This window comes from Toxotes jaculatrix, chromosome 6 (assembly GCF_017976425.1).
Source record: "Toxotes jaculatrix isolate fToxJac2 chromosome 6, fToxJac2.pri, whole genome shotgun sequence".
Classification (NCBI taxonomy): domain Eukaryota; kingdom Metazoa; phylum Chordata; class Actinopteri; family Toxotidae; genus Toxotes; species Toxotes jaculatrix.
In genome coordinates this window covers 15,564,981-15,591,401 of record NC_054399.1, presented here as the reverse complement: position 1 = coordinate 15,591,401, position 26,421 = coordinate 15,564,981, and the positions used below count along the sequence as shown (strand labels likewise).

Below are 26,421 nucleotides of genomic sequence, written 5' to 3'. Positions count from 1 at the left end.
AGAAACAACAACCACTGCACTGTGAATTTTACTTCACCCCAAACTACACTAAAATAACAAACATGTAACTGGGAAATGAAGGAATAAGAAGCACCACATTAAGACAGTGCCAAATGAACTGTAATAGCAGTTACAGCTCATTCGTGTTTATTCAGGCTACAAAAATATTCACAGACATGTAAATAGGCCTGATAAAAAAGAACAGGACAATATCACAGCTTCAGTGCTGTAAATGTCAAAGAGAAGCAAAGTTGTTTTGAAGCATAAAACATAGTGAGTTTTATGTGTGTACAGTATGTGTTCAATCTAAGTAAAACCAAGTTTATATAGATTTATACAGATATATTCTGTGAAATACTTGTGTTTGGCTATTTTGTGGTGACAGCTTCTGAAAGAATAGATACACACTTTTTCTGTGCATTGTTCAGCTTATCAGTGCACAGTAAACACTCATTACAGCAGAAAGTTAACAGAAGTAACAGGAATATAAGAACAAGGGATATATTATACATATTCATGGCAATACTACGAGTATATGCTACACCTGATGGGAAACTATGCTGCTAAGCGTGCAGGTTTTCATTTCTAGTTTTAGAGCTCATGAAACCTCCAGGCAGAGAAATCATATGTACTGAAAAAGTTAGAGGAAAAGTCAAAATGCTTACCAGTCACTGATTTTCAGATTGAGTACGGGAGGATAAAGTGATGTGTGAAAATCAATTTAATTCCACTGCCACAATTTTCATTTGCTGTTGTGTTTTCATGACATGCAAAAAAAACTATTTGCTCCTGCAACAGCCCAGCTATACCTTGTTCTGACCACTGAGGAATCATTGACCTCACGGTCGCTGAAGCTCCTGTTGATTTAGCTTGCTCAAGATCAGACTCAAAATGTGTTCCATGATCTGGGTTCCTTTCCTGTAGTATCAGGACAACAGGGAAGTCCAGAGATTATGATGTCCTGATACTACAGGACAGCAGGTACTCAAAAATGATTATTCGTACATGCAAAGTCATATGAGAGATTGTTACAGGTGAAAGCACAAATACCTTAATTTGTGGCACAGAAACACAATATGTGACTCATCTTTATCAGTGGGCACAGCAGAAAAAGAAACAGGTGCCTTTAAAACTAACGCATTTCCTCAGAAATTGTCCAATAGTGTAGCATGTATGAACTGCTTAAAATAAAACCTCTCGTCTCAGACATGTTTTTTTTCCCGTTGTTGCTTCACTTGGATGTCTGACCTTCATCGTGATCTATGTGCAGAGGCTTTGACCATAGAAGGGCAGGAATTTCTCTTAAATCTTTATTAAGGTGTATGTCTTCAATATTGAGACATCTTTACTTACACGTGTGCTGTGGGAATCTGAAACGTGCGTACAGCATAGTCTACCCTGAACACATGTGGCAACCCACCCTGACGCCCTCATATTTGAACTTGTGAACTGCCGATTAGAAGCCACTAATCTTATAGTTTGGTCGTCGCCATCTTGTTTCGCTTCGGAACCAGCGCCCAGTGTCTCAGGACTGTTTGGTTTGTTTGAGCTCTCCTTAGTTTAAGGTACTGCAACCGACTTTTGACTGCATTTTATACTTTTTTTAAACTGCTTTTCCCCCCTCGAAGCATCACCGCCAGCTGCCGTTCCTGTCGGGTGAGACGAGAGAAGATCCGCTATTCCAGGTACATAACGGTTCACAGATAAATTCAACAGCTGTTCATTCAGCCGCCCAATAACGCAACGGTCAATAAATAACAACGTACCATCATACTGTAACTAGATTTCAGCTTGTGTTTCATCAGCGCAGAATATTTTATTTTAACCTGTGCATGTTTTTTTTTCCACCAAAAGTGCAACTTTACTTTCCTCAAGGGGAAAAAGTCCGTTATCTCTAACTTTTTATTAATCTCTGATTTACAGTTTTTCTTTCTTTTCACGCAACCATCACACAGAAATGGGTCGCAGCATTTCAGAAATAAGCTCAATATATGTTTTTCAAGAAATGAAAAAGCATAAAAAAAGTTTCAGATGGGAGAATACACCACCTAGGGGTTTTTTATTAGAGTTACAGTTACAGTTATTTTCCTGTAATATTTTCTTGAAAATCCATCTCATGTGATTGCCATTCTATATAGCCACTAATCTAAATTTGACCATCAGGCCGACCAGGCTCATAGTTCTTGGAAAGCATGTGCACTTAAGTTCTTTTCACACGAGTGAGGAAAAACCGACTGAGAGCAAGTTCACATACACAAGATCAGCGCCACTGATGTGTACATGGCCATAATGCGCTGTGCAGAGGGCACCAAGTGCCAGAGGGGGGCACCAAAGCAGCATTCTGTTCATCAATCATAATAACCATAATGATTAAATATTTAAATTTAAGATGAAGTATGAATATAATAGGCATCATTAGACTATTATGGGCAATATGATAAATTACATACAATTGCTCCAAATAACAAAATGAATTATTGCTCTATCCCCCTCCTTCTCCCTGAAGCATGACAGTAATACTCTGTAACTATGACAATTTAGGAAAAAATGGATCCCAAAGGCGAAGGTGTCAGCTCTGCCGTTAATCCGTATGAGGGAACCACTCTGCGTGGGAAACCAGACAGCCTCACCGACCCTCAGAGGTGAGATGGGGATTTCTGAACTCTCCATGTCAGAGCTCAGCACTCAGAGCACACAGCCATTATCATTATTCATAGTTAAACGTCTGTGTGTGTTGTGTTGAAGCCCTCAGCAGCAGCAGCATGGAGAAGATTCTTCCAAACCTGGACCCAGCTGTGTGTCCATGAAGAGTGATGTTTCAAAGGACATTATTATTAATTTTCATAAGTAAGTTGCTACCAGTATCAAAACATTAACACCCAACAGCAGACACCGAAATCTGCTACTGAATGGTGTGACACACCTAATGTGATCGTACTCTCTGGTTCCAAAAGTCCTCAAGTTGGCTTGAAATTGTTCAGTGGTGCAAATTTGCATGTTCAAGTTAAACAAAGTCAAACTGTGTGGAAAGTATTTGTTGCTATTAGCCCCAGTTTGTGCCTCTCAGGCATTAGCATTACATTCAGCTCACAGTGGTAAGAATATTCAATTCTCTAAAAGATTACAAGATTAAAAGATTAAAAGAAAACCCAGAGGACTTATAAACAAAACTCACAGCTATTCTGAAGGTATTCACAGTAGGTCCGTCGTTTTGGGTTCACAGTCAAAGATTTTACCACCTTTCTCTCACAAATGTGAACTTTCATCTCAGATTGCCCAAAATTGCACAGTGCAAAGGGGCGCTTGTGTGTTGACATACATATGTGAGCAAATTGTATGTTTCTTCACAGAACTGAAGAGATTTCAGAGGCTGACAGCATTCAGTCTTCCCAGGAGCTTCCAGAAAATCTGGACTCAGTATTTTCGGTCTGTACATGTACAACAAAACTGAAAGCAAACAAACCAACAAACAACTAAACCTCTGTCTATATTTACACGGATAATTAAACAATTTGTGGCATGCAGATTTTTGGAGTGGATTATCGATTTCAAAAATCAGATAAATATGTTTTATGATTGTTGTACTATTGTATAATACTATATCTTATTTTGTACCAGGGGATCGAGGAGAACATAGTCACTTTTGTGAGGAATGAACTGAAGAAGCACCAGAAGTTCCTGACTTCAGAGCTGCAAAGCTTTGAGATGCAGAGGGAGGAAGACGAAGAGGTCTATGGTTGCAGCAGGGAGGCATTTCTGACGATCTTGGTGCAATTCCTGAAGATTATGAAGAAGGAAGGGCTGGCCAACTGTCTGGAGAGCAGTAAGAATTTAACATGATATAAAAGTGTGACAAAGCCCCCCTGTGCCACTTAGATGAACAGTTAGTTGGCAAGATTGTTTGCTCATTTGCTAAGGGGACAATAGGTTCACACAGTATTCAGAAGACATATCTGCACCATTTACTCCTGTCTCATAACTGTGTGTAAACCCTTCCTCTTTTGTGAAGCAGTATATTTCCAAAGAAGAAGTTGAATTAAAAAAAAAGCAAACTTAACTTGCTAATTGTTCATTAACAAGCCATGTTTGCTTCCTTCATTTTTCACTCTCCATGTTTCCATCACCTTAAAGTTCAGGATTGTTAAAATTGTTTGCGTATAGTGCAGATATGTGTGTTTAAGTTTACAAAAGTTGACCTTGACGCAAAAGGTTAGCGCAGATTTTTCTTGTCACCATGAAAGAATTCATTCGTTGTGACAATTCAGCAGAAATGGTTCAATGTTACTGGCGGACCTTTAGGAAAATGAAATAATGATAGCTGCTTTTTAATTCACTCATTGATCTTTTTGGTTGTGTGTTTATTCAGGAAGCCTCGCTGCAGCTTGCCAGCGTGAACTCAAATCTAGTCTGAAGAAAAAGTTCCAGTGTTTGTTTGAGGGGCCTGCTAAAACTGAAACTCCTCTGAATCAGATCTACACAGAGCTCTACATCACGGAGGGAGGGGGCGGAAAGGTCAGACAGATTGAAACATCATCTAGGTCAACAATCAAAACAGAAACCGAGCTCAGGTGTGAAGACATCTTTAAACGCTCATCTGGGAGGGATAAACCAGTCAAAACGGTGATGACAAAGGGAGTGGCTGGCATTGGCAAAACAGTTATAACACAGAAATTCACTCTGGATTGGGCTGAGGACAAAGCCAATCGGGACATGCAGTTTGTATTTCCCTTCACTTTCAGAGAGCTGAATGTGCTGGGAAACAAAAAGTACAGCTTGGTGAAACTTCTTCATGACCACTTTAATGAAACCAAAGAAGCAGGAATCTGCAGGTTTGAACATTTCAAGGTTGTGTTCATCTTTGATGGCCTGGACGAGTGTCGACTTCCCCTCGACTTCGAAAACAACGAGATGCTCACTGATCCTACAGAGTTGACCTCAGTGGATGTGCTGCTGACAAACCTCTTCAGAGGGAATCTGTTCCCCTCTGCTCACATTTGGATAACCACAAGACCTGCAGCAGCCGGTCAGATCCCATCTGAGTGGATTGACATGGTGACAGAGGTGAAAGGCTTCACCGAATCACAGAGAGAGGAGTACTTCAGGAAAAGATTCCCAAATCAGGAGCAGGCTGGCAGAATTGTCTCCCACATCAAAACATCACAAAGCCTCAGCATCATGTGCCACATCCCAGTCTTCTGCTGGATCACGGCAGCCGTTCTGGAGGGTGCGTTGAAAACCGGACAGGGAGTGGTGCTGCCCAAGACCCTGACTGAGATGTACATCCACCTCCTGGTGGTTCAGTGCAAAATGAAGAACATCAAGTATCATGGAGGAGCTGAGACGGATACACCCTGGAATCCAGACACCAAAAAGATGATTCTGTCTCTTGGAAAACTTGCCTTTGAGCAGCTGCAAAAAGGCAAAGTGATCTTCTACGAATCAGACCTGACAGAGAGTTGCATCGATGTCAGAGCAGCCTCTGTGTTCTCAGGAGTGTTCACTCAGATGTTTAAAGAGGAGAGTGGATTGTACCAAGGGAAGGTCTTTTTCTTTGTCCATTTGAGTGTTCAGGAGTTTCTGGCTGCTCTTTACGTCCATCTGACATTCATCAACTCTGGAGTCAATCTGCTGTCAGAAGACCAACTGATCTTCGAGGCGTATAAAACAGTAAAAGCAGAATCTTTAGAGGCATACTTCTACCAGAATGCAGTGGACAAGGCCTTACAGTGTCCAAATGGACACCTGGACTTGTTCCTCCGCTTCCTCCTGGGTCTCTTACAAGAAACAAATCAGACTCTCCTAGAAGGCCTGCAGACGCAGACAAGAAGTAGCTCACAGATCAAGCAGGGGACAGTCAAATACATCAAGAGGCAGATAGAGGATAATCCCTCCACAGAGAGGAACATCAGTCTGTTCCACTGCCTGAATGAGCTGAATGACCACTCTCTAGTGGAGGAGATCCAAGGGTTCCTCAATTCAGGAAGAATCTCCTCTGGGGACCTCTCTCCCGCTCAGTGGTCAGCTCTGGTCTTCATCTTACTGACATCAGAAAAACGGCAGGATGTGTTTGACCTTAGCAAATACTGTGCTTCTGAAAGGGCTCTTCTGAGGCTGCTGCCAGTGATCAAAGCTTCCAAGAAAGCTCTGTAAGTACATTTGGAATTATTCATCATAGATCACATAAATACACTGCTGTCCTTTCAGCGGGAGAGAAATAAACTGGGCAGGCAGCATTTTCTGATTAAAACTGATTGTTGCTTGAATTTAACGCACTTGAAATGTCAGCTGAAGTTGAGACACTGGAAGAGCTTAAATTGTCAGTGTGAGCATAAGAAGGCGTCATTCAAAGCACAAGAACAAAAAAGCAGCTGAGATCAGAATAGGTTTTAATGTTCAACATGTGGTGACTTGTTTAAAATTTGAATTATGTGATCTAACTATGAATAATTAGACAGGTTTCAGAAGTGTGATATTTGAGCATTAGCTCTGTTGACTTGAATGTATCTACAAATATTATTTGTCTTGTTCATGGTTGTTTCTTCAGGCTGAGTGACTGTAACCTCTCCGAGGAAAGCTGTGAGGCTCTGTCCTCAGTCCTCAGCTCACAGTCCTGTGGTCTGAGAGGGCTGTGCCTGAGCAACAACAACCTGAAGGATTCGGGAGTGACGCTTCTCCCTGTTGGATTGAAGAGTCCTTATTGTACACTGAAAATTCTCAGGTTAGAGTATTCAGACCCGTTCACTTTTGACAGACTTTATGGTAGGGTAGACTCAGTTTTAAATTTATCAAATTTGTGTTTTTGCAGTCTACACTCAGTAATCCATAATGACAATTTGAAAACATAGTTTTAGAAAATTTGGCAAATTTAGTCAAACACAAGTCCAAATCATTCAGACCCTTTGCTGTGGCCCTGTGGTCATTGTGGTCAGGTGAATCCTCTTTGCCTTAATTATCCACGAGATTTGTCTAGAACTTGATTGGAGTCCACATATGTCCACCAGTTCACTGGACATAGTTTAGAAAGCCAGATGTCTCTTGTTTGAAAACAGGAATATTCTCCCTGTGAGCAGTAGAGTAAGACATCTTTTTTTTCTGTCTTTGAGTCTTGACTCAACATTACAAGAGACTATGTTTTCTAAGAAATGTTCTGACTTCTTGTGCACTGTTGTCTCTTCAGTCTGAGTGGCTGTAACCTCACAGAGAGTAGCTGTAAAGCTCTGTCCTCAGTTCTGAGTTCAGAATCTTCTCGTCTGAGAGACCTGGACCTGAGCAACAATGACCTGCGGGATTCAGGAGTGAACCTTCTCTCTGCCGGACTGCAGAGTCTGCAGTGTAAACTGGAAATTCTTAGGTGAGGATTAAAAGTAGCCAAAGACAGTGTTGTAGGTCCATGACGGCCTTCACAGACCCAGTTCCGGCCTCACTTTATCTGAGAGGTATATGTTGTTTGATGTGTTTGCAGGCTGTCAGGTTGTCTGATCACAGAAGAAGGCTGTGCTTCTTTAGCCTCAGCTCTGAGCTCCAACCCTTCCCATCTGAGAGAGATCGACCTGAGCTACAATCATCCAGGAGAGAGAGGAGAGAGGCTGCTCTCTGCTGGGCTGAAGGATCCACACTGGAAACTGAACACTCTCAGGTATGGAGAGGTTTGCTGCAGGCACAGACACTGTCTGATATGAAGACAGTTTTGAAATATTTCCTTTGTCACACTGTCAGTCCCTGACCAAAGTGATTTGATAGAACTGGCATTTAAAAAAAGATTGATGGAAGGACAATAGGCCTGACAATAGATTTGGGCAGTCACTTGTATTTAAAGATTCCCTGGTTGTCACTGTATGAGATTAAAAAATACTCACTGTGAATGGTGGGTTGATGTGTGGAGGAGATGAACTAAAATAAAGTGGCTTCCAGTGAAAGTTGAACACACACCAGCTGGATATGATGCTCATTAAAACACCCGCATCCATTTTTTTCTATGTCCCGCCCAGAAGGCGGTGTGTCCACTGTACTGTTTTCCAAAGTTATTTAAATTAGCTATTTCAGCTAATAGCAGTCCATTAAAATATGTTAGGATTGGCCCTCATACCAGTCTTTAGGACATTTGCATCAGTATGCTTGCAGAATTCATAATGTGAGCTAACCCATGTCTTCTTTCAGGTTTGAGCCTCGCGGAGCTCAGTGGTTGAGACCAGGCCTGAGGAAGTGTAAGTGTGTTTTTAGTTTGTTCATTAATTTCACTGTTTATGAAAAACCCAACTTCAAACTGTCACATCGTCCAACCGTAACCTGAGAGTAAAGTAATGACCAATGCCATGTGATATGTTAGCATTAACATTTTTAAGAAATTAGTAATTGAGGGGTTGATAAATGAACAAATGACAAACTAATAACTGCAGCTGTATTGAGTCTCCTTTGTCTTTCCATCAGATTATTGTGAACTTACACTGGACCCAACCACAGCAAACAGAAACCTCATTCTGTCTGACAACAACAGAAAGGTGACATGGGTGTTAAATGAGCAGGCATACTCTGATCACACAGAGAGATTTGACTACTGCTGTCAGCTGTTGTGTGCGAATCAGCTGAGCGGCCGCTGTTACTGGGAGGTGGAGTGGGAAGGAGAGACTCTCATATCAGTGAGTTACAGCAGTATCAGGAGGAAAGAAGGTGCTGACAGCAGGTTTGGAGGGAATGAACAGTCCTGGAGTCTGTGTTGCTCTGCTGGTGGTTACTCTGTCTGGCACAATAACAAAGAAATTGTCCTGCCCTTCTCTTTCTCCTCTTACTCTAACAGAGTATCAGTGTATATGGACTACACTGCTGGCACTCTGTCCTTCTACAGAGTCTCCCCTAACACACTGAGCCACCTCTACACCTTCCGCTGCACATTCACTGAACCTCTCTACCCTGGGTTTGGCTTCTTGTTTGGTTTTAGAGTCTGCCCAGGTTTCTCAGTGTCTCTGTGTTCAGTGTAGAGTCTCCTCTGATGTGGAGGAACATTCACACTTCTATAAACAGATCAGTTTACAGAAGTGGAAAGGCCACCATCCTACCCCAAGGCTAACTCAAAACTCAAAGCCACAGTAAGAGTAAGTGACACCTGCTGATGAGTTGCATCAGGTAAATACTAAAAAAAAAACAAGAAAAACATGGCTCACAATTTGTTGGGCAAGTACTGAGAAAGAAAAAGTTTTTAGAGAGCGCAGTGACCTGTTGGAAATATGCTGCAGTGAGGACATGTTAGACAAATCTAACCAAATCCGCCAAGACCCTGAGATGATCAAAGTTTGCAGTGTTTTGTTCTTGCAAGAAGGAGCATACATCAACCATGGATCAAAAAGGTATCTTTGTAACACCTTCTACTAATAGGAGAGAAGTCTCTGTGCACCCCCCGCCCCCCAAAAGCCTTAATTTACCCAGAATCCATAGTGAACTACTTAACACAGCCAAGAACTAGAGAGCTTTGTGCAGAAGATAAATACTGCCCCAGATCCGACTTTTAGGCACATTTAAGTCATTGTCCATGTCTGCCTTTAAGAAGCCAGCCCTTGAAATGTCCTAAGGTATGATTATTGCTGCATGTGCAATACTGCACAGTACATGCTAAATTCACCACTATTTTAACGTTTATTGCCTAATATTAGTGTCTTAGTGGTAAATGATGATATTATGAGTTTTGCACATAAAACCTGGATAACTTAGTCACCTATGTTATTTTCTTATGTACATTAAACCTGCACAAAGGAATTGTGCTATTTTTCCCACTGTCAAAAAATCTTAACTGAAATACAGTGTTTATAGTCCTAGGTAAACTTTCAGCACAATTCCAAGGAGTGATTCTGAGACATTTGTCTTTCTGCAAATACAGATACTAAATTAGCTGTGGGATTATATATAATTCAGAATAGTGTAGTTTTAGCTTACTATCTGCAACTGATTGAACATTAAATAGGATGTTACAACACTTTTTTTTTTCTTTGTTTTGCGTAAAGAATAACACTGGCACTGATTTTCCATGCAGCTCCACTATCTGCACTTGTCACTGTGGCGCTTAAGTACTTTCGGAATTCAACTTATTAGTTTTGTTTGATGGACCTAATCTGCCTGCACCAGAACTTCTAACTGGCTCCAGTCTGGTTTTCTTTTTGTTTCCATTTCATATAATTTTCTTTTAATCCTTTTTTTAAAATGAATTCCTAATTATATGTTATAAATACAAAGCATTAGATTGTTGTTGTTTTCACATTGCTACTGGATATATTAAGAATTTCTCATAAATGAAATTAACTTTTTTGCAGAATAAGCTCTCTGACTGAATACTAAAATGTGAGTATTTTGATGTAAGGTAAAATTTTTGTCCCTCCGCTGTGAATTCATATAATTAGTCACATGATCACTGGAGGTCAGTCTTACACTTTGCTGCAAGTTGCTTGATAAACATATTATTTTTTACTTAAAGCTGTGATTTACCTTTATGCTATTAAGTTGTGCTTTAGTTTTACTCTTGTACTCCAAACTGAACACACATCTTGTTGATGTTTTAATGATTAATGTGTCATATTCTTTGTTTTATATAAGCAAAAGCTTTATGGGCTGTTGTGTTGACTTTCATACACTGATTAAATCGCTCATGCATAATCCTCTGATTGCACAGCATGTCCCTGTCTGTCTGAAAATAAACATGAGTTATGCTTGCTTGTTATTGGGATATGATTTATTGTCTCCCTTAGGAGAAATTTGTCTTAGGCGTTCTGTCACTGCAGCACATAGCTTAAAATTCAATTTAACAATAATTATTATATGTATGTTATTTCTAAAAAAAAAAGTAACCTTGATAGAAATAGGTCTGGTGCCAGAAATAAAACAATAAAAAGTTCATGACTCTAGTGATAAGTGTCAGTAAAGACAGTCACAACAATTCAAGTCAATTAACAGACACTGGATAAGAAAACTCTGTATTTTTATTGTTAAGAATAAGGACACATTTACATTATAGAACATATACATTTACTTACAGCACATGTGCCTCAGAACAAAGGAAAATTACATTTTCATAAATCAGAGGATGCACATGCTGCACACATTACCAACAAGTAAAATCTGGAGATGTCTGAGTCATTTATCAAATCACATCATAAAGTGACAGAGATCATTCTAACTTTGTTGGATACAGCTGAACTGTGACAGCCGTGCAGGTAAAAAGGATTAAAAGACGTTTTACAAACACCGACTTTGATTACAGTAGGTTTTAAGGACAGAGCAGGATCCCTAATTAATGACAGAAAAACTAACAAGCCACAGAAAAACATTTTCTATCCTGTTAGCAAAGGCTGACCATCATTTAAAACCCTGGTGTTCCTTTGATAAAGAAGCCAACATGCTGAAGTAAATCTCTCAAATTGTGTACTGAAGCACAACGGCTCATGACGTCACATGTCCAGCAGAGGGTAGGGGTACTGGTATAATTACATCCTTAAAAAAAAACAAACAAACAAAAAAAAAAACAAACAGGAAAAATGTAACATCTTCTATTACACAAAATAAATACAGCAATTCATAAATTCCTGTACAGCCAGAAGTAGATTTAGGATTTGATGTGGTAAAGAAAACTGGGCATAATTACAGTTAAAATGGGCCAAAGAAACAGAGAAGTCCTAGAAGAGAAGTTTAGAGCATCCATCTTGAAAAACTGAGAGTCGGGTGAAAGTCCGCAAATGTTGATCATGACCCAAACAATCTGTAAGGATTGAAAACATTCAACCAGTTAGATGAGAAATGAGTTCACAGCACATTTCTGGGCCTTTTTGTTTTATTGTATTCTTGAAAATGTAGAAAATCAAAAAAACTCCAGAGGATCTGATGCATGAAAGGCAGGTGGAATGGGGGGAAAGTGGGTGGTGGTAAGTATTCACATTTTTACTTGATGTTTGTTATTAAAAATATAAATGATTACATCTTTCCAAACTGACTGTAGTTGGAAATATGCCTGTTTTACCCCGTGCCAAAAAAAAACAACTCACAAAAAAATTTTCTTGAGTGAATCTGACCTCGGTAAGCATTAACTTAATTGTTTCCCAATGTATATTCCTGTGTTACAAGTCATGCCAATGAATTTAAGAGTGATAGCACCTTTTTATGGTTTGGGGACTATTTTCATCCATTAACAATACATATTCAATGCTGAAATTAGAATTGAATGAGCCTGAGTGGCACTAGGATGGTGTACGTGGGACTCAAAATAGTAATAATTTTTTTTTTAACACCAATGGAGCTCTAAGGCACAGATTAAAAAGACTACTACTTGTTTGTAATACTTGTCCGCAGGATCAATTTATCGTTGGTTCAAGTCAACATATAAAAAAACATAGAATATTGTGAGTTATTACTATTTAAACTCGTATAACAGAAAAACTAACTTTCAAAAACTAAAAGTCCACCTGTAGAGGAATGAAAGTGAGACAGCAGCATGTTCACCATTATGTCCTATCACAACCATTTTAAAGTACACGACCAGCATTGACTAACAGCATCTTACTCACAGGATCATGCAGAACATGATGAAAATGTTCCACAGAGCGATGAAGATTCGGAAGTAGCGCAGGCTGAGCAGGAACTCCCTGATGTTGTCACCTGAAAGACAGACTCACCATTCTTTGTGGCTGTGCTTTTATCTGTCACACACACATTTTCTTAATGTTGTTTGTATCTCTCTGTTTAACATTCATACACACCTGTTGTTGGTGCTCTGGACTCATCTCCAAATCCCTGGGCCTCCTTCCTTTTGCTGCAAAACATCCACAGTCAATCTTCTGTGGTTTGTTTTGTTTATTTTATTGGTACTTTTTTAACAATGTGGTATAATCTTCTAGAATTGTGTACATATACCAAATAAGTGTTTTTGCTTCTGTATTATTGTACTAATGTTTTGTGGTTTCCTGTTGCTCTGCATGACTTATGAAATTGTCTTGGGAATGCTTATTTTGTTGTTGTTGCTGTCTTTCTGGCATCTTGTTATCTTCTGTCTTTTTACCTTCACTTCACTGGTTACAGCTGCTGAGAATCAGTCAGCTGACTAACACTGGTGAGCTGGCTAATTTAACACTTTATTTATAATTTACAGAAGTAAATTATGAATAAATAAACAAAATTTAATTTTGATTTGTGAAGTTTAAAGCAGCGGTGGTTAAACCCCTGGTGTCATTGTTTAATACTCTAAGCACATTTTATTTACAGTAACATAGCTTTATTTGAACATCATGTAGACAGAAACTGAGAAAAAAACAGTCCAAAGTGTCGATGTGGGGTTTTCATACACCTGACCTCATTCATGTCATCCACTTTTTTAATGTAAAATTTTGAATCTTTAATATTTGTCAGAGATTTGCAGGAATACATGGCCTTTCAATAAAAAACGCACAGAAATTATGCTGAAGATTTTTTTTACAACCTTGAGCTGTTCTATAATAATATTTCGAGTAAATATCACAAAAGATTTTTAAATTTTTATATATCTGAGTGTCTTTTTACTTGTAATTCAGTTCCCTGGCAGCTGAATAAGTATATTGACAAACTGATAAGTCAGCCTTTAAGCTGTAATACTCACAGCTTGAAATTCAGCACAGCCCCTGCATTCACCAGTAAGGTCCTGAAGAACAGAAAGAGACAAAGTGTTTGTTCACAGGTGAGAGTTTTTTGTTTTTTTTATCTACAGAGCTAACGTTAGCTGCTGAGCTGGCATTAGCACGGAGCTAGTTAGCCTGTTACACCGCCACCTATCTGATAACAGAGTGTACCACAACACACACGGAGAGGATCTCTGTTAAATAAAAAACGTGCCTCTATGTAAAAACGTGTCAGACATTGAATAAATTACCCGAATATCAACAGATCTCCGATCATCTTGTCCTCATCACATCACAGAAACACCTCACTTCCGCCTTCGTTCACGCAATCAGGAATGTGACCAATGAGGTTTCAGTGCCTCAGCACACGTTTTAACACCCCGCGTTTGACTTGTCAGGCAGGTCTCCACCTAACAAGTCCTAACGATTTGTTTCAGCAGCAATGGCTGGTAAAAGTTGTGGGTGGGGGGGCATGGTGGTTGGACGGGAAGACAGTGAATGGGTACAACTAACAAGAAGTTTTACCTGAAAGATTAAATTTAGGGAACACTGTCCTGATGTCTTGTGCAGCGGCACCAGCTGAAAAATGCCACCTTTGCAGAGCTTAGACTTGGCAACGAGCGCCAACCTCAACCAAGAAAAGTAAAAGAAGCTGAAATTTCAGCTGCAGACACAAAGTACTGCTGCTGATTTTCAAACCAGTTAAAATCCTGTCAAACTGGATAGTTCTGTGCTACAAGTGTGCAGAAACTGCATGGTTTGTTTAAGAAGACTTTAGTTTGATTAATATTCATGTACGATCAATATTGAAATCAAGAAGACATTAAAAGTCAAAAAGGAAGATGGCAGCTTGTAGTTACTGTGAATTTAAAAGCTGTTTTCAAGGAAATTTCACATTTTATACACATTTATATTACAATACTGCAACAAAAGACAATAAAATATTACAAGAATGTCCCACATTGAGTCTGTCACTTAAGTAAAAGTGCATAAATACTGTCAACAAGAAAAAAGCTAATTGTAACTATTTTACACACTGTTGGGTATTTCATAGCAATACATCATATTTTATAAGATCAACATGTTTGTATACAGTCAGCCCTGCGATTGACTGGCGACCAGTCCAGGGTGTACCCTGCCTCTCGCCCAGTGGCGGTTTTTGGCACGGGAGAACCGGGTAGCTGCCCGGTTGAAGGGCGAGGCGGGCATGTGTGTATGGGTGTGTTGCCCAGGGAGTAATTCAATGTAGAACCGCCACTGCTCTCGCCCATAGTCAACTGGGATAGAAAATGGATGGATAGATGTTTGTATTCACTACTCAGCATAAAAAAATAATTGAGGACAGTGATAAAGAATAAATTAATAGAAATAAAAATAAACAACAAGCTGAACCCAGTAAACGATCTAGTTTTGAAAATGATCAAAACAGAAAGGCTGATAGGCCAGATACTTTTGAGATGAAAGGTTTTCAGTCTCGTGATTTTGGCGCCCCCTAGTGGCGACAGAGGTCGTTGCCCCGATTATTCTCAAGAATGAAAAGCGAAGATTAAAAAATAATAATAAATAATACCAAATCTGTTTTTCAAGAGCAAAACAAAACATAAAATCTGATTTCGGTTTATTTAGGAAGATCTGGCAGTACTGCGCCTTTGATCACATTTCTGCATCATCTGGAAAAACGTAAACAAGCGCCGATATCACCAAATGTTACGGAGCAGTTTGAGATGAGAGTCGATCATTCGGCTGTGAGTCAGCCTCGGTGCAGGATCTGATCCGGATTGGAGGCTGGTTTTATGTATCAGTGAATTAAGCGCGGACACTTGTTTCGTCGTGTCTCCAGGCTGCAGACGAGCCTCTCACTGCGTCTTGTGGACCAGTAAAAATGATCATGTGGGCGATGAAGACCGGAGGACAAACCTTTTGTTTGTCATTCTAATGCTCAAGCAGCTGACACGTAAACCTTCTGTCGCCCTAAAAAGCGGAGCAGCTGGCGCGGCGCGGCGCGCAGACGAAGATGATGATGATGCTGAGGCTGTGGAGATGAGTGGTATTAATAGGAGGGCTTGAGTGTCACAGGCTTTCACTGTCGAGACCGGGGGGCTTGGTGGATAGTCGGTGGACCGGGTTGGGGGGGCTTCCAATCCAGACTGCGCAGTTGGAATAAAATTTAAAAAAAAAAAAAAAAAAGAAGAAATAAAAAAAGAAAAGAAAAAGACAAAAAAGAAAAAACAGTGGTTGTCAGACTCGCATCATGGAGGTGCTGGAAGTTCTTAATTTGGGCGATTTTGCCCAAGCTTTCTCCAAAATGGGAATGTTTCCTGTGTTTGATCTCGCTTATTACATCGTGTCCATCCTCTACCTCAAGTATGAGCCAGGTAAGCGTGTTCTACTTTTACTCGCTTGTTTGCTCAGAGTATGGGCACGCTTCATTATTAGATAAATATGATTATCTGAAAGCTATTCTGCACACGCTGTTTGTGGTAGGTGCATCTACTGTACATTCTCCACGCTCACAACACCTGTGCGTAAACACGCATTTATTTACAACAACACACAGTAAAAATATATCTAGAATAACACGTCTAATATGGGAATTCAAAATGTAAACCTTTAAGTACGTATAAGTAATGACTGAGATGAAAAACTCAAATGTTTGTATAAGAAACTGAATGTGCCTGTATTAATAAGTGTTCAGTTTTATTGTTAAATCATGACATTTTTCTGTGGTATAACTACTCATTGCTCTGACATCCCAATATGGACTTACTGTTGCTGTTATCTCTATAGTACCCTATCCTTATAAAGTATGACCTGTTACATAAACTGTAGCAGGAGCACTACAGCTCTGCTGGCTTGGTGTTTGTGAATGTCTGTTGCTGCAGCAGCCTGACCTCATTTACACTGTAGGAAATCGCTGGAGAAGATTAAACCTCTCAGCTTTGGGTCAAGCTCGATATTTTCCAAGATTTAACTCATTTGAGCAACAGAGTCTCATGAGGAGGATGAAACCCGAGAGAAGGCCTGTGCATACCAGTGACTCAGGCAATAAATAGAAGATCCTGAAATAGACAGTGTCAGTGGGCCTCTGAAGCCCCTCTGCTGGACACTTGTAGGCTGCTTTTGGGTTGGGTGTGTTATTTACACAGAGTGTTAAACATGAAATAAGGTGTTGAGCAACAGGCCCAGCATGACCTTATTGTCTCTGAGTGTGTGCAGCCTTTGAAATAGCTCATTTTCCACTCCCCCCTAAAGAAAAGGTTTACTCTGACATGAAACCAAGTGAAGATGACAAAATCTCAAAATCCACAGCTTCTCTTTTTTACAGCTTCGAAAGGAGCATAAGGTGCCCCTCAAATCCATTCAGATAACTCATACAACATGATTCATGTGTTTCGTATTCGAACAACAGGGATGCTGGGACAAAAATGTTATCTTTATGTCATTATCTCCCGCATTTTACTCCACAATGATGCACCAGCCACTTGAAGTGAGGAATGTACTGGAGCTGCTAGTCAGGTGAATAAAGTTTTGTGCCCTTCACAGTCATTTAAAAAGTAAAAAAAAAAAAAAAAAAAGTTTGTAGTTTGTTGTTTGAGAGGAAGGGTCATGATGGTTGGGTCTGAAGACTCTAAGTTTGCAAATGTACAAAACCTGTATGTTACCAGACCTCTGTAGCCCGCTCCTCATCTCTGCTGAAAGCTAGCAGCTCGAGTCTTCATTAGCCGCTACTCGTATAACACACCTAAAACTCTTGATCTTCATGTGAGCTATCGAGTTGCATTGTGGAATGTGTGGGCTCCATTTTTTTTAAAAAGCAGAAGAATGCACGGGGGGAAAAGACTGCAGCATGTGTCTACTAAAGCTGACATCATGACTGTGCCTGTATAACCTTATCTCATTTCACATCTCAGAATATTTTACAGTCAAATGACTCGCACTGCCAACATTTACAAGATATGTTCACCATTCCCCACACCTGTCTGATCAGAGAGTCCCAGTTGAAGCACCGCATGTTAGAGGAGCACATGAATGAGTTTTGGGGGACAACACTAGTGGAGGGTGGAGAGACAAGTGTTGGGGGTCAGAGGTTAAGACAGGCCTGACAGTTGCAAGGCAGGAGAAGCAGTTGAGCAGAATATATTTATAGGGCGGCATTTCTCAGGATCGGATTGCTTTCAAACTGAGTGCCAGTCGCACCACGACACCCTTACCCACCTGTTGTTGGAGATTTGTGCTCACATCTCGATTTACTGTACATCTCTAACAATGTTGTAACATCCACGTCCTTACTCCTTTAAAAACGAATGTACAGACTTAAAATGAAATCATACTTTGCATATAAAGATGTAATATTTGTGTAGCTTATGTGATCTTGGTCATATTCATACAGATTTCATGCAACGTTTTTGGAGTGAAAATTTTCATTTTTGTATTTTGCCTTTGAAATGTGTTGTTTTTTTTTTATATCAGGACACCTCGGCAGTGATGGAAAGTAGCTAGATAAGTTTAGTCAAGTGCTGTGCTAAAGTACAATTGTTTTTACTCAGTTACATTTACTTTTCACTGCTATAGTTACCAGTTACTTTTCAGATTAAGGCTTTACAGGCAAGACCTGTCATCAGTTTTAGAAATTATAAACAAAAAGTAAAATACATATAACACAGTGAAAATTTGGCTCCACCCTGACCACCTACAAGGCTAAAGCCAGACTAGTTAATCTCGGCCGAATGATGGCCACCGCAGCCACAAGATAATGGTAAACGTCAGTGATCATTAGCTACTATCATTTCAACTTTCAAAAGTTACATAGTCTTGCTTTAAAGCACTACTTGCCTGTTCAACATCATAATATTCAATAATAATAATGATCTAGTAATATATAAGGCTGACAGGGGTCATTCTACATAACGAGTACTTGTATTTTTGATACTTTCGTTTGCTAAAATACTTCTGTACTGTTGGGTAAGTAAATTTTTGAATGTAGGACTACTATGTGTAATGGAGAATTTTTGTAGTGTGGTTTTTATATTTTTTTCACCAGTGAGAGTTCACTGTAACACATCAGGAGGCATAAACATTTTTTTGCTATAGTCGGCTGCAGTATAACATTCTGATTTAGAAATGTGGTCCAACTGTTGACTGGAGCTGGAACTGAAGTGTCCTGATAGACAGTTTTAGTGGATACCTGCCAGCTAATCAGACACAAGCAATTTTCAAGTTTGTGGTAAAAATGTTTTGGCATATAATAAGTCAGTGTCACATACAGTAATTATAAGAGAAGTTTCCTTTATAACATGTTCAAATGTACAAAAAAAGAATACTGAACTATCATATGTAAAACAGACAGTTTGTGAATTATAAAGAGCTGTCTGCTCTGCTCAGGCCTGTGTACTGTAAAGACCGAGGCATTTGTTGACTTGTTGAACTGCAAATTACTGTAGACATCCTGAGTCAATATTAGGTTATGATAAAAAGACATATTATCAGGGCGTGTGCTAAAATGGTCGACTGGGCGTGGACAAAGATACAGCACACAGACACACAAGGGATCCATTGATAATGGCTTCTGAAGGTCATTGCTAACAGTTTTGCGCTGCAAGAACAAACAGTTTTAAAATTTAATTTCTTCTCTTTCTAAAAACTTTCTTTTGTTCGGAGTAGAAAAGCTTCTAAAATAGGATTTAGACCTTTCAAATTTAGACGGCTGTATTGATTTAATATTTTATCAGTGGTTATTAATCACTTTTTTAATTTGATACATAATTTAATGATTTTTAAAAAATAAGAATAGATTATTTGTCTACCAGGAGGAAAGTTTAAAGTTTATAAACTTTAAATTTTTTAAATCGTACACACAGCATCTTTGAAACGTCAGTTACAAAGAAAATTGTATTAGTTAACAAAAATGGATTAAATCATTTCCTACAATCAACCAATTAAAACTAACACTGAATGCACATAGGCACAAAACTCCACCACCTTCACAACACCCCTAACCTTGTATCCTCACTGAAACAAATTCTCATATTTTACTTTCCACACCCTTCATTTGGTTGAGGACACTCCCTGACAGCTCCTCCTCTGTGTTGCAGGCTCGGTGGAGGTTTCTCGCAGGAGTCCCGTGGCCTCCTGGCTCTGTGCCATGCTCTACTGCTTTGGTAGTTACATCCTGGCAGACATCATGCTTGGAAGCAGCCCCATTGACTATTTCCAACACAACAGCCACATCCTGCTGGCCTCAGCTGTCTGGTGAGAAAACCCTCAGAACAACTTCACCCTGCAAAACAGGCGAAGAGATTCTGTCTTGAGGTCACACTTGACTGACCAGAGGACAAAATGGTTATTTTATCTTATAAATAAATAAAGGTCCAAAAACACAAAATATATTTCCCACTTTTATCCAACAGCATCGTGACTATACAGCTAGTTCTGTTTATATTTTCTAAAGTTGGTTTGTGAGACTCAAAGCATTTTAATGAATTTTAACAAACTTAGCATATATTTTGAGAGACAGTCACCTTATCACTTGGGATAATATGCGTGGCTGCATGGCTACATAGAGTTCTACTAATTGTAAGTTGAAAAATATTTTTGTTTTTTTGTAATTTGGGTGAACTGACCCCTTAACATTCAGTACAAACTTCATCATTAAAGCTGAATATAAACAATAGTAGTGAACTTTTAAGCATATAAATATAAAACCCTTTCCCTCACTCTGATATCGCTCTCTCTGTGTCCATTACAAACAGGTACCTCATCTTTTACTGTCCACTGAACCTCTTCTATAAGTGTGTGGCTTTTCTGCCAGTCAAGCTGGTGTTGGTCGGTCTGAAGGAAGTCGTCCGCACCCGTAAGATCGCCGCTGGTGTTCACCACGCCCACCATGCCTACCACCACGGCTTCTTCATCATGATCATCGTCGGATACGTCAAAGGTCGGTGTCTTGTGATTTCACAGCCACGTGTGTTCATGTGGTAGGACTTGACAGGTGGTGTTACAAAGCTGGCAATGTCACATGCTGTATGTTACAGTATATATTATGTGCAATACAAGTTATGCCTAAAAAATGAGTCATGTTTCAGTTGGATTTTTGAATTCATGCAACATGCTAATTTGGTACCACTCCAATCAATGAATGAACAGATGTATTATTACCACAAACAATATAGAACCTGGAAGAAGGTGGTTTCTCTGCTGTGTGCAGCGCTGCAGTCTTAGTAACTTTGTTGCTAGATTCTGGGACATTCAGCACCTTTTTTATTTTTTGTAAATAAGACCCAATTTAGGAATCTAGTAACTTTTGTCCAAAAAAAATGTTTCCTTGAAGAAAATATTAAATATTGCTTAGTGAATCTGCAGCCTGTGCTTGCTGTGACTGCAGCTGGTTGACAGCTGCATTCAGTGTGTGACAGAGAGGGACACCTTCAGTTGACAGGCACAACAGCCAGATTTAAACATGAATGAGTAGCACATGTGCATTCCAACTAGGCAAATGCACAAGGATCCCAGTACTTCAATGGCCTCAAAAACTCCTGCCCTGTATGTCAAATGATTTACCTAAAAACTTATTAAGGAATAAAGACTACAAAGGTGCAGGAGACACTGAATTTTGATCCAGCCTGTCTGTGTCAAGTCAAAATCTAGTTACAATGGGCAGGAAGATTTAGTTTAGTATTCTTTTTTTTTTTTAATCTTTGTGGTTCATAGTAAAATTATTTGTGTTTAATCAAATTACCACACCTGGGGACAGATAGAATTCCAGGGTAGAAAAAAAAATTCAAAAAGAGTTAATCAGGACCAAGCAGCTCATTTTGGCCCCGGCGCCTCCAAGCATGCTACTGCAGCCATTCATACCTCTTTTTGCAATGACTAATCACAACTTCCCGGGCAGGTCAATTACTGTAAGGTGTGTAATGTACATGTGAGGTCCTGTCCTTGAAGTCTTATGTTGAGCTATTCCATAACACAGAAATGGCCATGGAAGATTTTTATAAGGATTCACCTTGCTTGAGCCTCTACAGTAGTGAGAGAGGCCCTGCAGGCAATCGTGTTGAAAATGGGGGAGAAAAGCTGAGGTCAGATAAAAGCAGTGACACGAGACGCACACTTTTTTGTCCTCATTTTTTCCACTGTCTATTTTTATCCTCTCAGGGTCTGGAGTAGCTCTCATTTCCAATTTTGAGCAGCTGCTGCGCGGTGTGTGGAGGCCTGAGACCAACGAGATCCTTAACATGTCATTGTAAGTCTTTCTTTTCTGCTGATAGACAAATATACTCATCACTGCCTCATCCAGCAGGTCATCATTCTTAGATTACTGTGTGACCAATTCCCAGACACAAAACTAGAACTTAAAAGTAACAGTTACTGTTTTTAACGGTGTAGAAGGACATAAAAGTCAGACACAAACTACAGTTGAAGCTACTATGTGGAGAATTTTCTGACTTTGGTGCCACCTAGTGGCCATCCAAAAGAAAAAGACACCCTCTTGCAGACTGCATTGTCACTGTCAGATGAAAATGTCTGACCCCCCGAAAAAGAAAGGTTTTTATCATGACAAAATTGTATTTTTTAACTTTATCTGAGTTTTGATAAGCCAAAGAGAATTAGTTCAAGCCTGAGATGCAACATTACACCTCTAATAAAAACCTGATGTTTCAATTAAAACAAAAATGCAAAAATATAAGTAAAACAATGCAATATCACACTTTGTTGGTCTAGAAAATCACTGAACTTAATTCCACAAATAGAAATGCGCTTAAAACGAGTTGAGGTTCTCCATCTCTCTGATTTCAGTCCTAGCAAACAATGTGATGAACAGATGTTTTGCTGACGGTCTGTCTTTGATCTCTGCAGCCCGACCAAAGCCAGTCTGTACGGAGCGATCCTCTTCACCATGCAGGAGGCTCACTGGCTGCCAGTGTCCAAGAGCACCCTGATCCTTGTCTTCACCCTCTTCATGGCCACATGCAAGGTGCTGCTGTGTGAAATGTAGTTTGACAGCTCTGATTTATTTTAAATCTAAAAGTTTGATTGCATAATATGTTGTATTTAAAAAGATGACATTATGCAACTTCAACAGAACAGAAACACAACCTGAGAAACCAAATCCAAACAAGAAACAAAGTAACAAATGATACACAACCTAACTTGGCACACGATGACTTTCGATAATACACTAAATCACTGGACAAGAGACAAGACATGAGACAAGGACAAACTGACAAAGAACAAAGGGAGATGCAGACAATATATAGACTCGGTAATGGGGAACAGGTGACACCAATTAGGGCAGGGCAGACAATCACAGATGGCGGGAAACCAGACAAAGACAGGAAGTGGAACAAGACAAGATACACAAGGGGCTATAACTTCAAAATAAAACAGGAACTATGAACAGAACTTAAGAAACTAAACAAGAGTCCAAAAGTCCACAAAAGAGTTCAAAATATCACAAGGGGGTTCTGAAAACAGCCTCTTTAGGGGCTAGTCATGACAAAAGCACTCACTCCATTTGTGTTTCTTTTTTTTTCTCAGAAAAAGACACTTCTTTTTCTGCTCCTTTCATTAAATGTATGCTGTGGAGTTTTTGACCACCGGTGAACCTAAAGATCAGTGTTCTTATGAGCAGGTTCCTCCCTTGTTTCATGTCATACCTGATGCCCAACAAATACATTCAACACATCTGTTACTAGTCAAAGATACAGAGTTTGATAAGAAACACTGAATGTAAACAAACGTTATTGTTCACAAGAGAACTTTGCATTTTAGAGTGCAATGTAAAAGACAATACAAAATAAAACTGCTGAAGTAGGAGAAAATAAAAATACCAGTGCAGTTACTGTGCAGTGTAAGTTATACATAAACAGTCACAAATTTAAATGAATGAAAAGCAGTGGCAAACTGAATTCTAGCATTTAAGTATATTTCAGTTCCGTGAAGTTGAAGGACAGCGGAGACCGAGATATCCTCGATGTTTGTCCCTTGTAGGAGTCAAGCTCCCATGATTCAACTCCTACACACACCTACGTCTTCATGTTCCACATTTGTAGCTGGGATCTGCTAAAACATTTGAGTCTCAGTCCCAAGCAGATATCACCAGAGTTATTTCACCTAGCTTTAGAAAGCTCCTCAAGAACCACAGAAAACGTTATTCACAGACATATAGTTGTACAGTTGTATTCCTCATGAGGAGTAAACCGATCTTCATGTGTAAAATCAGTGGATTGGCCCTTTAAACATCCTAAAATGAGACTAATCTTTTCCAACTGTCACAATTTTCCTTCAGATTTTTATGACTGCCCGACACTCTCATGGCTCCCCCTTTGCCATCATTGAGTCCTGGGTTTGCCACTTGCTGTTCGGCTCCCCTCTGGGTGTCTCTGAGGAGGACCACCACCATCCTCCCGCTGCCGCCACTCCCTCCTCACCTCTGAAAACCAAGGAGGAGCTGAGTGAAGGCTCTCGCAAGAGGAAGGCCAAGAAAGCTGAGTAGGACATCGCCCTGCACTGATGAAACTGCATCTGACTCGCCCTCATGGCTTCCACATGATGGGACTTCCCATTCCTTTCTAGGGAAAGGGGCAGTTTGATGTTTTACCAAATGAGACCCTTTCTGTTAGAGCAAAATGGTGCTTTCTGCATTTTACACAGCATGAGGACTCTGTAAATACCACAGCAAATGTTCCACACATCAACCCAACCTGGACATTTTAAAACTATTTATTTATGTGTTTGCGAACATCTGTGCTCAACACTGTGTGGTGATCCACGTTTGTAGGAGCTGCATGGTTGTTTTAGGATGGCCTTCGTTCCACTTCGGCAGTTGCGTTACCAGGTGTCAGCGGTTTTCTTTGTTCTCCAAACCTTATTTCATTGAAGAAACAAAAAGTACAAATTAATATCAGTCTCTATCAGATATTCAACTGTGAATAAAGCATTATGTGACAGAACAATGCTGCTTTCTACTCTGAGATGAGGACAAATTCATATCTTTGAATAAAATTAAGAGAAACATTGTGTCTTGGTGGGTTTTAATTTCCTTCTCTTGCTGATATTTCTTTTTGTGATCTCTGTTAGCATCTTGTCTCCACTTTAGGTCCAGTTTTAGATTCAGCTAGATGGTTACTGTGGATGACCTTGTTTTAACTTGTCATTTCCAAAATATCTTTCTCCAGAATATTTGTTAGAGTGTGTGAAGCTTCTTTCTCTGTGCTGAGTACAATTTTTCACACCTAGGACTTAACTGTGGAAATAAGATGGGATTTACAACCAATATTTTATCCTGAGTGGGTTCTTACACATGGGTCCAGGTGTCAGGTGGCAGTCAAGGAACATGTCTTCATAAACCCTGTGTTATGTAACTCTGAGGCTGTTGGGAGGTGACAGGAAAGGTCTGAGGTCAACCTGAGGCCATGTCCTGAGAAACCCAGAAGCCCCCTGTTGTGTTGACAAACTCTTGTAGCACAGGCAATAAAGCATCACTAATGAACTTTGCAGGAGGTTGTTACACTCGACCTTTAAACTTTAACATTCCTCACAGCAGCAGAGGAGATCAGGGAGGTAAAAGATCTGTTCGTTGCATCTTCCGGTTACATTTGTTGGACTGGTGGAGCTGAGCTACAGATCTCTGAAGCTTCATTTAGATGCAGTACAAAAAGTTTATTTTATCCTCTTTGGTGACTTTGTTTTCAGTTTAAAAGATGGCATAAAACTTAATTGATAGACGCTCATCTGTAGAAGATACAGATGAGCGACAATTAAAAATGAAATGGCTGGACAGTGTGAACATTCTCATTCATCCAGGTCATGGTATTTCTAAATGCTATATGAAGGCAACTGGACTTCCCTGAAGATAAGTCACAATAGAAAGATTACCACTACAACTAATTAAAATAATATAGTATTAATACAGTCAGTAAAAAATTCAGCATTTTAATTGTGATGTGCGCGTTGTAGCATGTACTAGAGTCAAACTTTAATGGGTCAGAAATTGAAAGTGTGAGGGGAGTTGCTCTTAAAACTAATTTTGCATCTCAGATTAAAAACTAGCACATGCAGCAGCAACACATCAGCCATTTGTTGCTGTTTTAAAAAGTTGCTCAACACTGCACCACCAACTTGCTCAGTTTAGAATAAAAATGTATAAGAATTGGTGCTGCAGAACCAGAAAGATCGTCTTCCGTCTTCCACTAAATTCTCCTTTCAACACATGGAGGTCCCAAAATATTCCAAAGACACCAAATCAAGTTGGATCAAGCTGATACAGAATATCCAACACATGATGCTGTCAGACATTATTCAGTTCAGTTCAGTTCAGATCTCTATTGTGCCACAAGAGGAACTATTTTTTTCTTTTTTAACTTCAAGATGTCACTAAAACAGAAAAACATGGAATATAAACACAACAAAAACACAGTAAGGAAACTGAGGACACGGCAGAAACAAGATTTTGTGTTTTTTTTTGTGTTGGGGCCCAGAATGAGACTTCCCTGCTCCTTTGGGCAAGGCAGTGAAGAGGCAGTGAGGGAGAGAGTGGAGGTGGTGAGAGCTTGTCAGAGTGATCTGGACCAGAACCCCCAAACCTTCACTGCAAGGAATGTACATCTGCTGATCCCATTACTGAAAAATTCTGACACAAATGCAAGTACACATACACACACTACTACTTTACCAACAGTGGACTGTTGGGCTACGCCAACCAAATGGGGACCACTATTCCTTGTTATTTTGAAAACAAAAATTTTTTTTCTAGTGTGGACTTGCAATACTGTTCAATATCTGCCTACCAAAGAGGCAACCT

General features: G+C 39.7%; 3 protein-coding genes across 6 annotated transcripts; 2 read left to right on the top strand and 1 right to left on the bottom strand.

Moving 5' to 3' along the window:
• The first annotated feature begins 1,422 nt into the window (after window positions 1–1,422).
• On the top strand, window positions 1,423–9,173 carry LOC121183010 (NACHT, LRR and PYD domains-containing protein 12-like). Of its 4 annotated transcripts, XM_041039771.1 has the most exons (12): window positions 1,491–1,538; window positions 1,629–1,685; window positions 2,542–2,642; window positions 2,746–2,847; window positions 3,351–3,426; window positions 3,619–3,823; window positions 4,367–6,146; window positions 6,545–6,718; window positions 7,178–7,351; window positions 7,463–7,636; window positions 8,158–8,204; window positions 8,428–9,173. In XM_041039771.1, the coding sequence occupies exons 3-12, from the start codon at window positions 2,548–2,550 to the stop codon at window positions 8,973–8,975; spliced, it is 3,375 nt and encodes a 1,124-aa protein (XP_040895705.1). In that variant the 5' UTR covers window positions 1,491–1,538; window positions 1,629–1,685; window positions 2,542–2,547; the 3' UTR covers window positions 8,976–9,173. The 4 variants fall into 4 exon arrangements, with proteins under 4 accessions (XP_040895707.1, XP_040895706.1, XP_040895704.1 ...); XM_041039773.1 differs by having other exon boundaries at window positions 1,423–1,685; window positions 6,545–6,611; window positions 7,245–7,351; XM_041039770.1 differs by lacking the exon at window positions 1,629–1,685 and having other exon boundaries at window positions 1,427–1,565.
• A 1,770-nt stretch (window positions 9,174–10,943) lies between these two features.
• smim7 (small integral membrane protein 7) lies at window positions 10,944–13,958 on the bottom strand. The gene is made up of 5 exons (XM_041039536.1): window positions 13,874–13,958; window positions 13,604–13,645; window positions 12,732–12,784; window positions 12,540–12,630; window positions 10,944–11,737 (listed from the first exon to the last, which is right to left on the bottom strand). The coding sequence occupies exons 1-5, from the start codon at window positions 13,897–13,899 to the stop codon at window positions 11,722–11,724; spliced, it is 228 nt and encodes a 75-aa protein (XP_040895470.1). The 5' UTR covers window positions 13,900–13,958; the 3' UTR covers window positions 10,944–11,721.
• A 1,733-nt stretch (window positions 13,959–15,691) lies between these two features.
• Window positions 15,692–24,638, top strand: tmem38a (transmembrane protein 38A). Its single transcript, XM_041039952.1, has 6 exons — window positions 15,692–15,997; window positions 19,715–19,871; window positions 20,372–20,556; window positions 21,774–21,861; window positions 22,476–22,593; window positions 23,908–24,638. Exons 1-6 carry the CDS (start codon window positions 15,874–15,876, stop codon window positions 24,112–24,114), a joined length of 879 nt encoding a protein of 292 aa, XP_040895886.1. The 5' UTR covers window positions 15,692–15,873; the 3' UTR covers window positions 24,115–24,638.
• The last annotated feature ends 1,783 nt before the right edge of the window (window positions 24,639–26,421 follow it).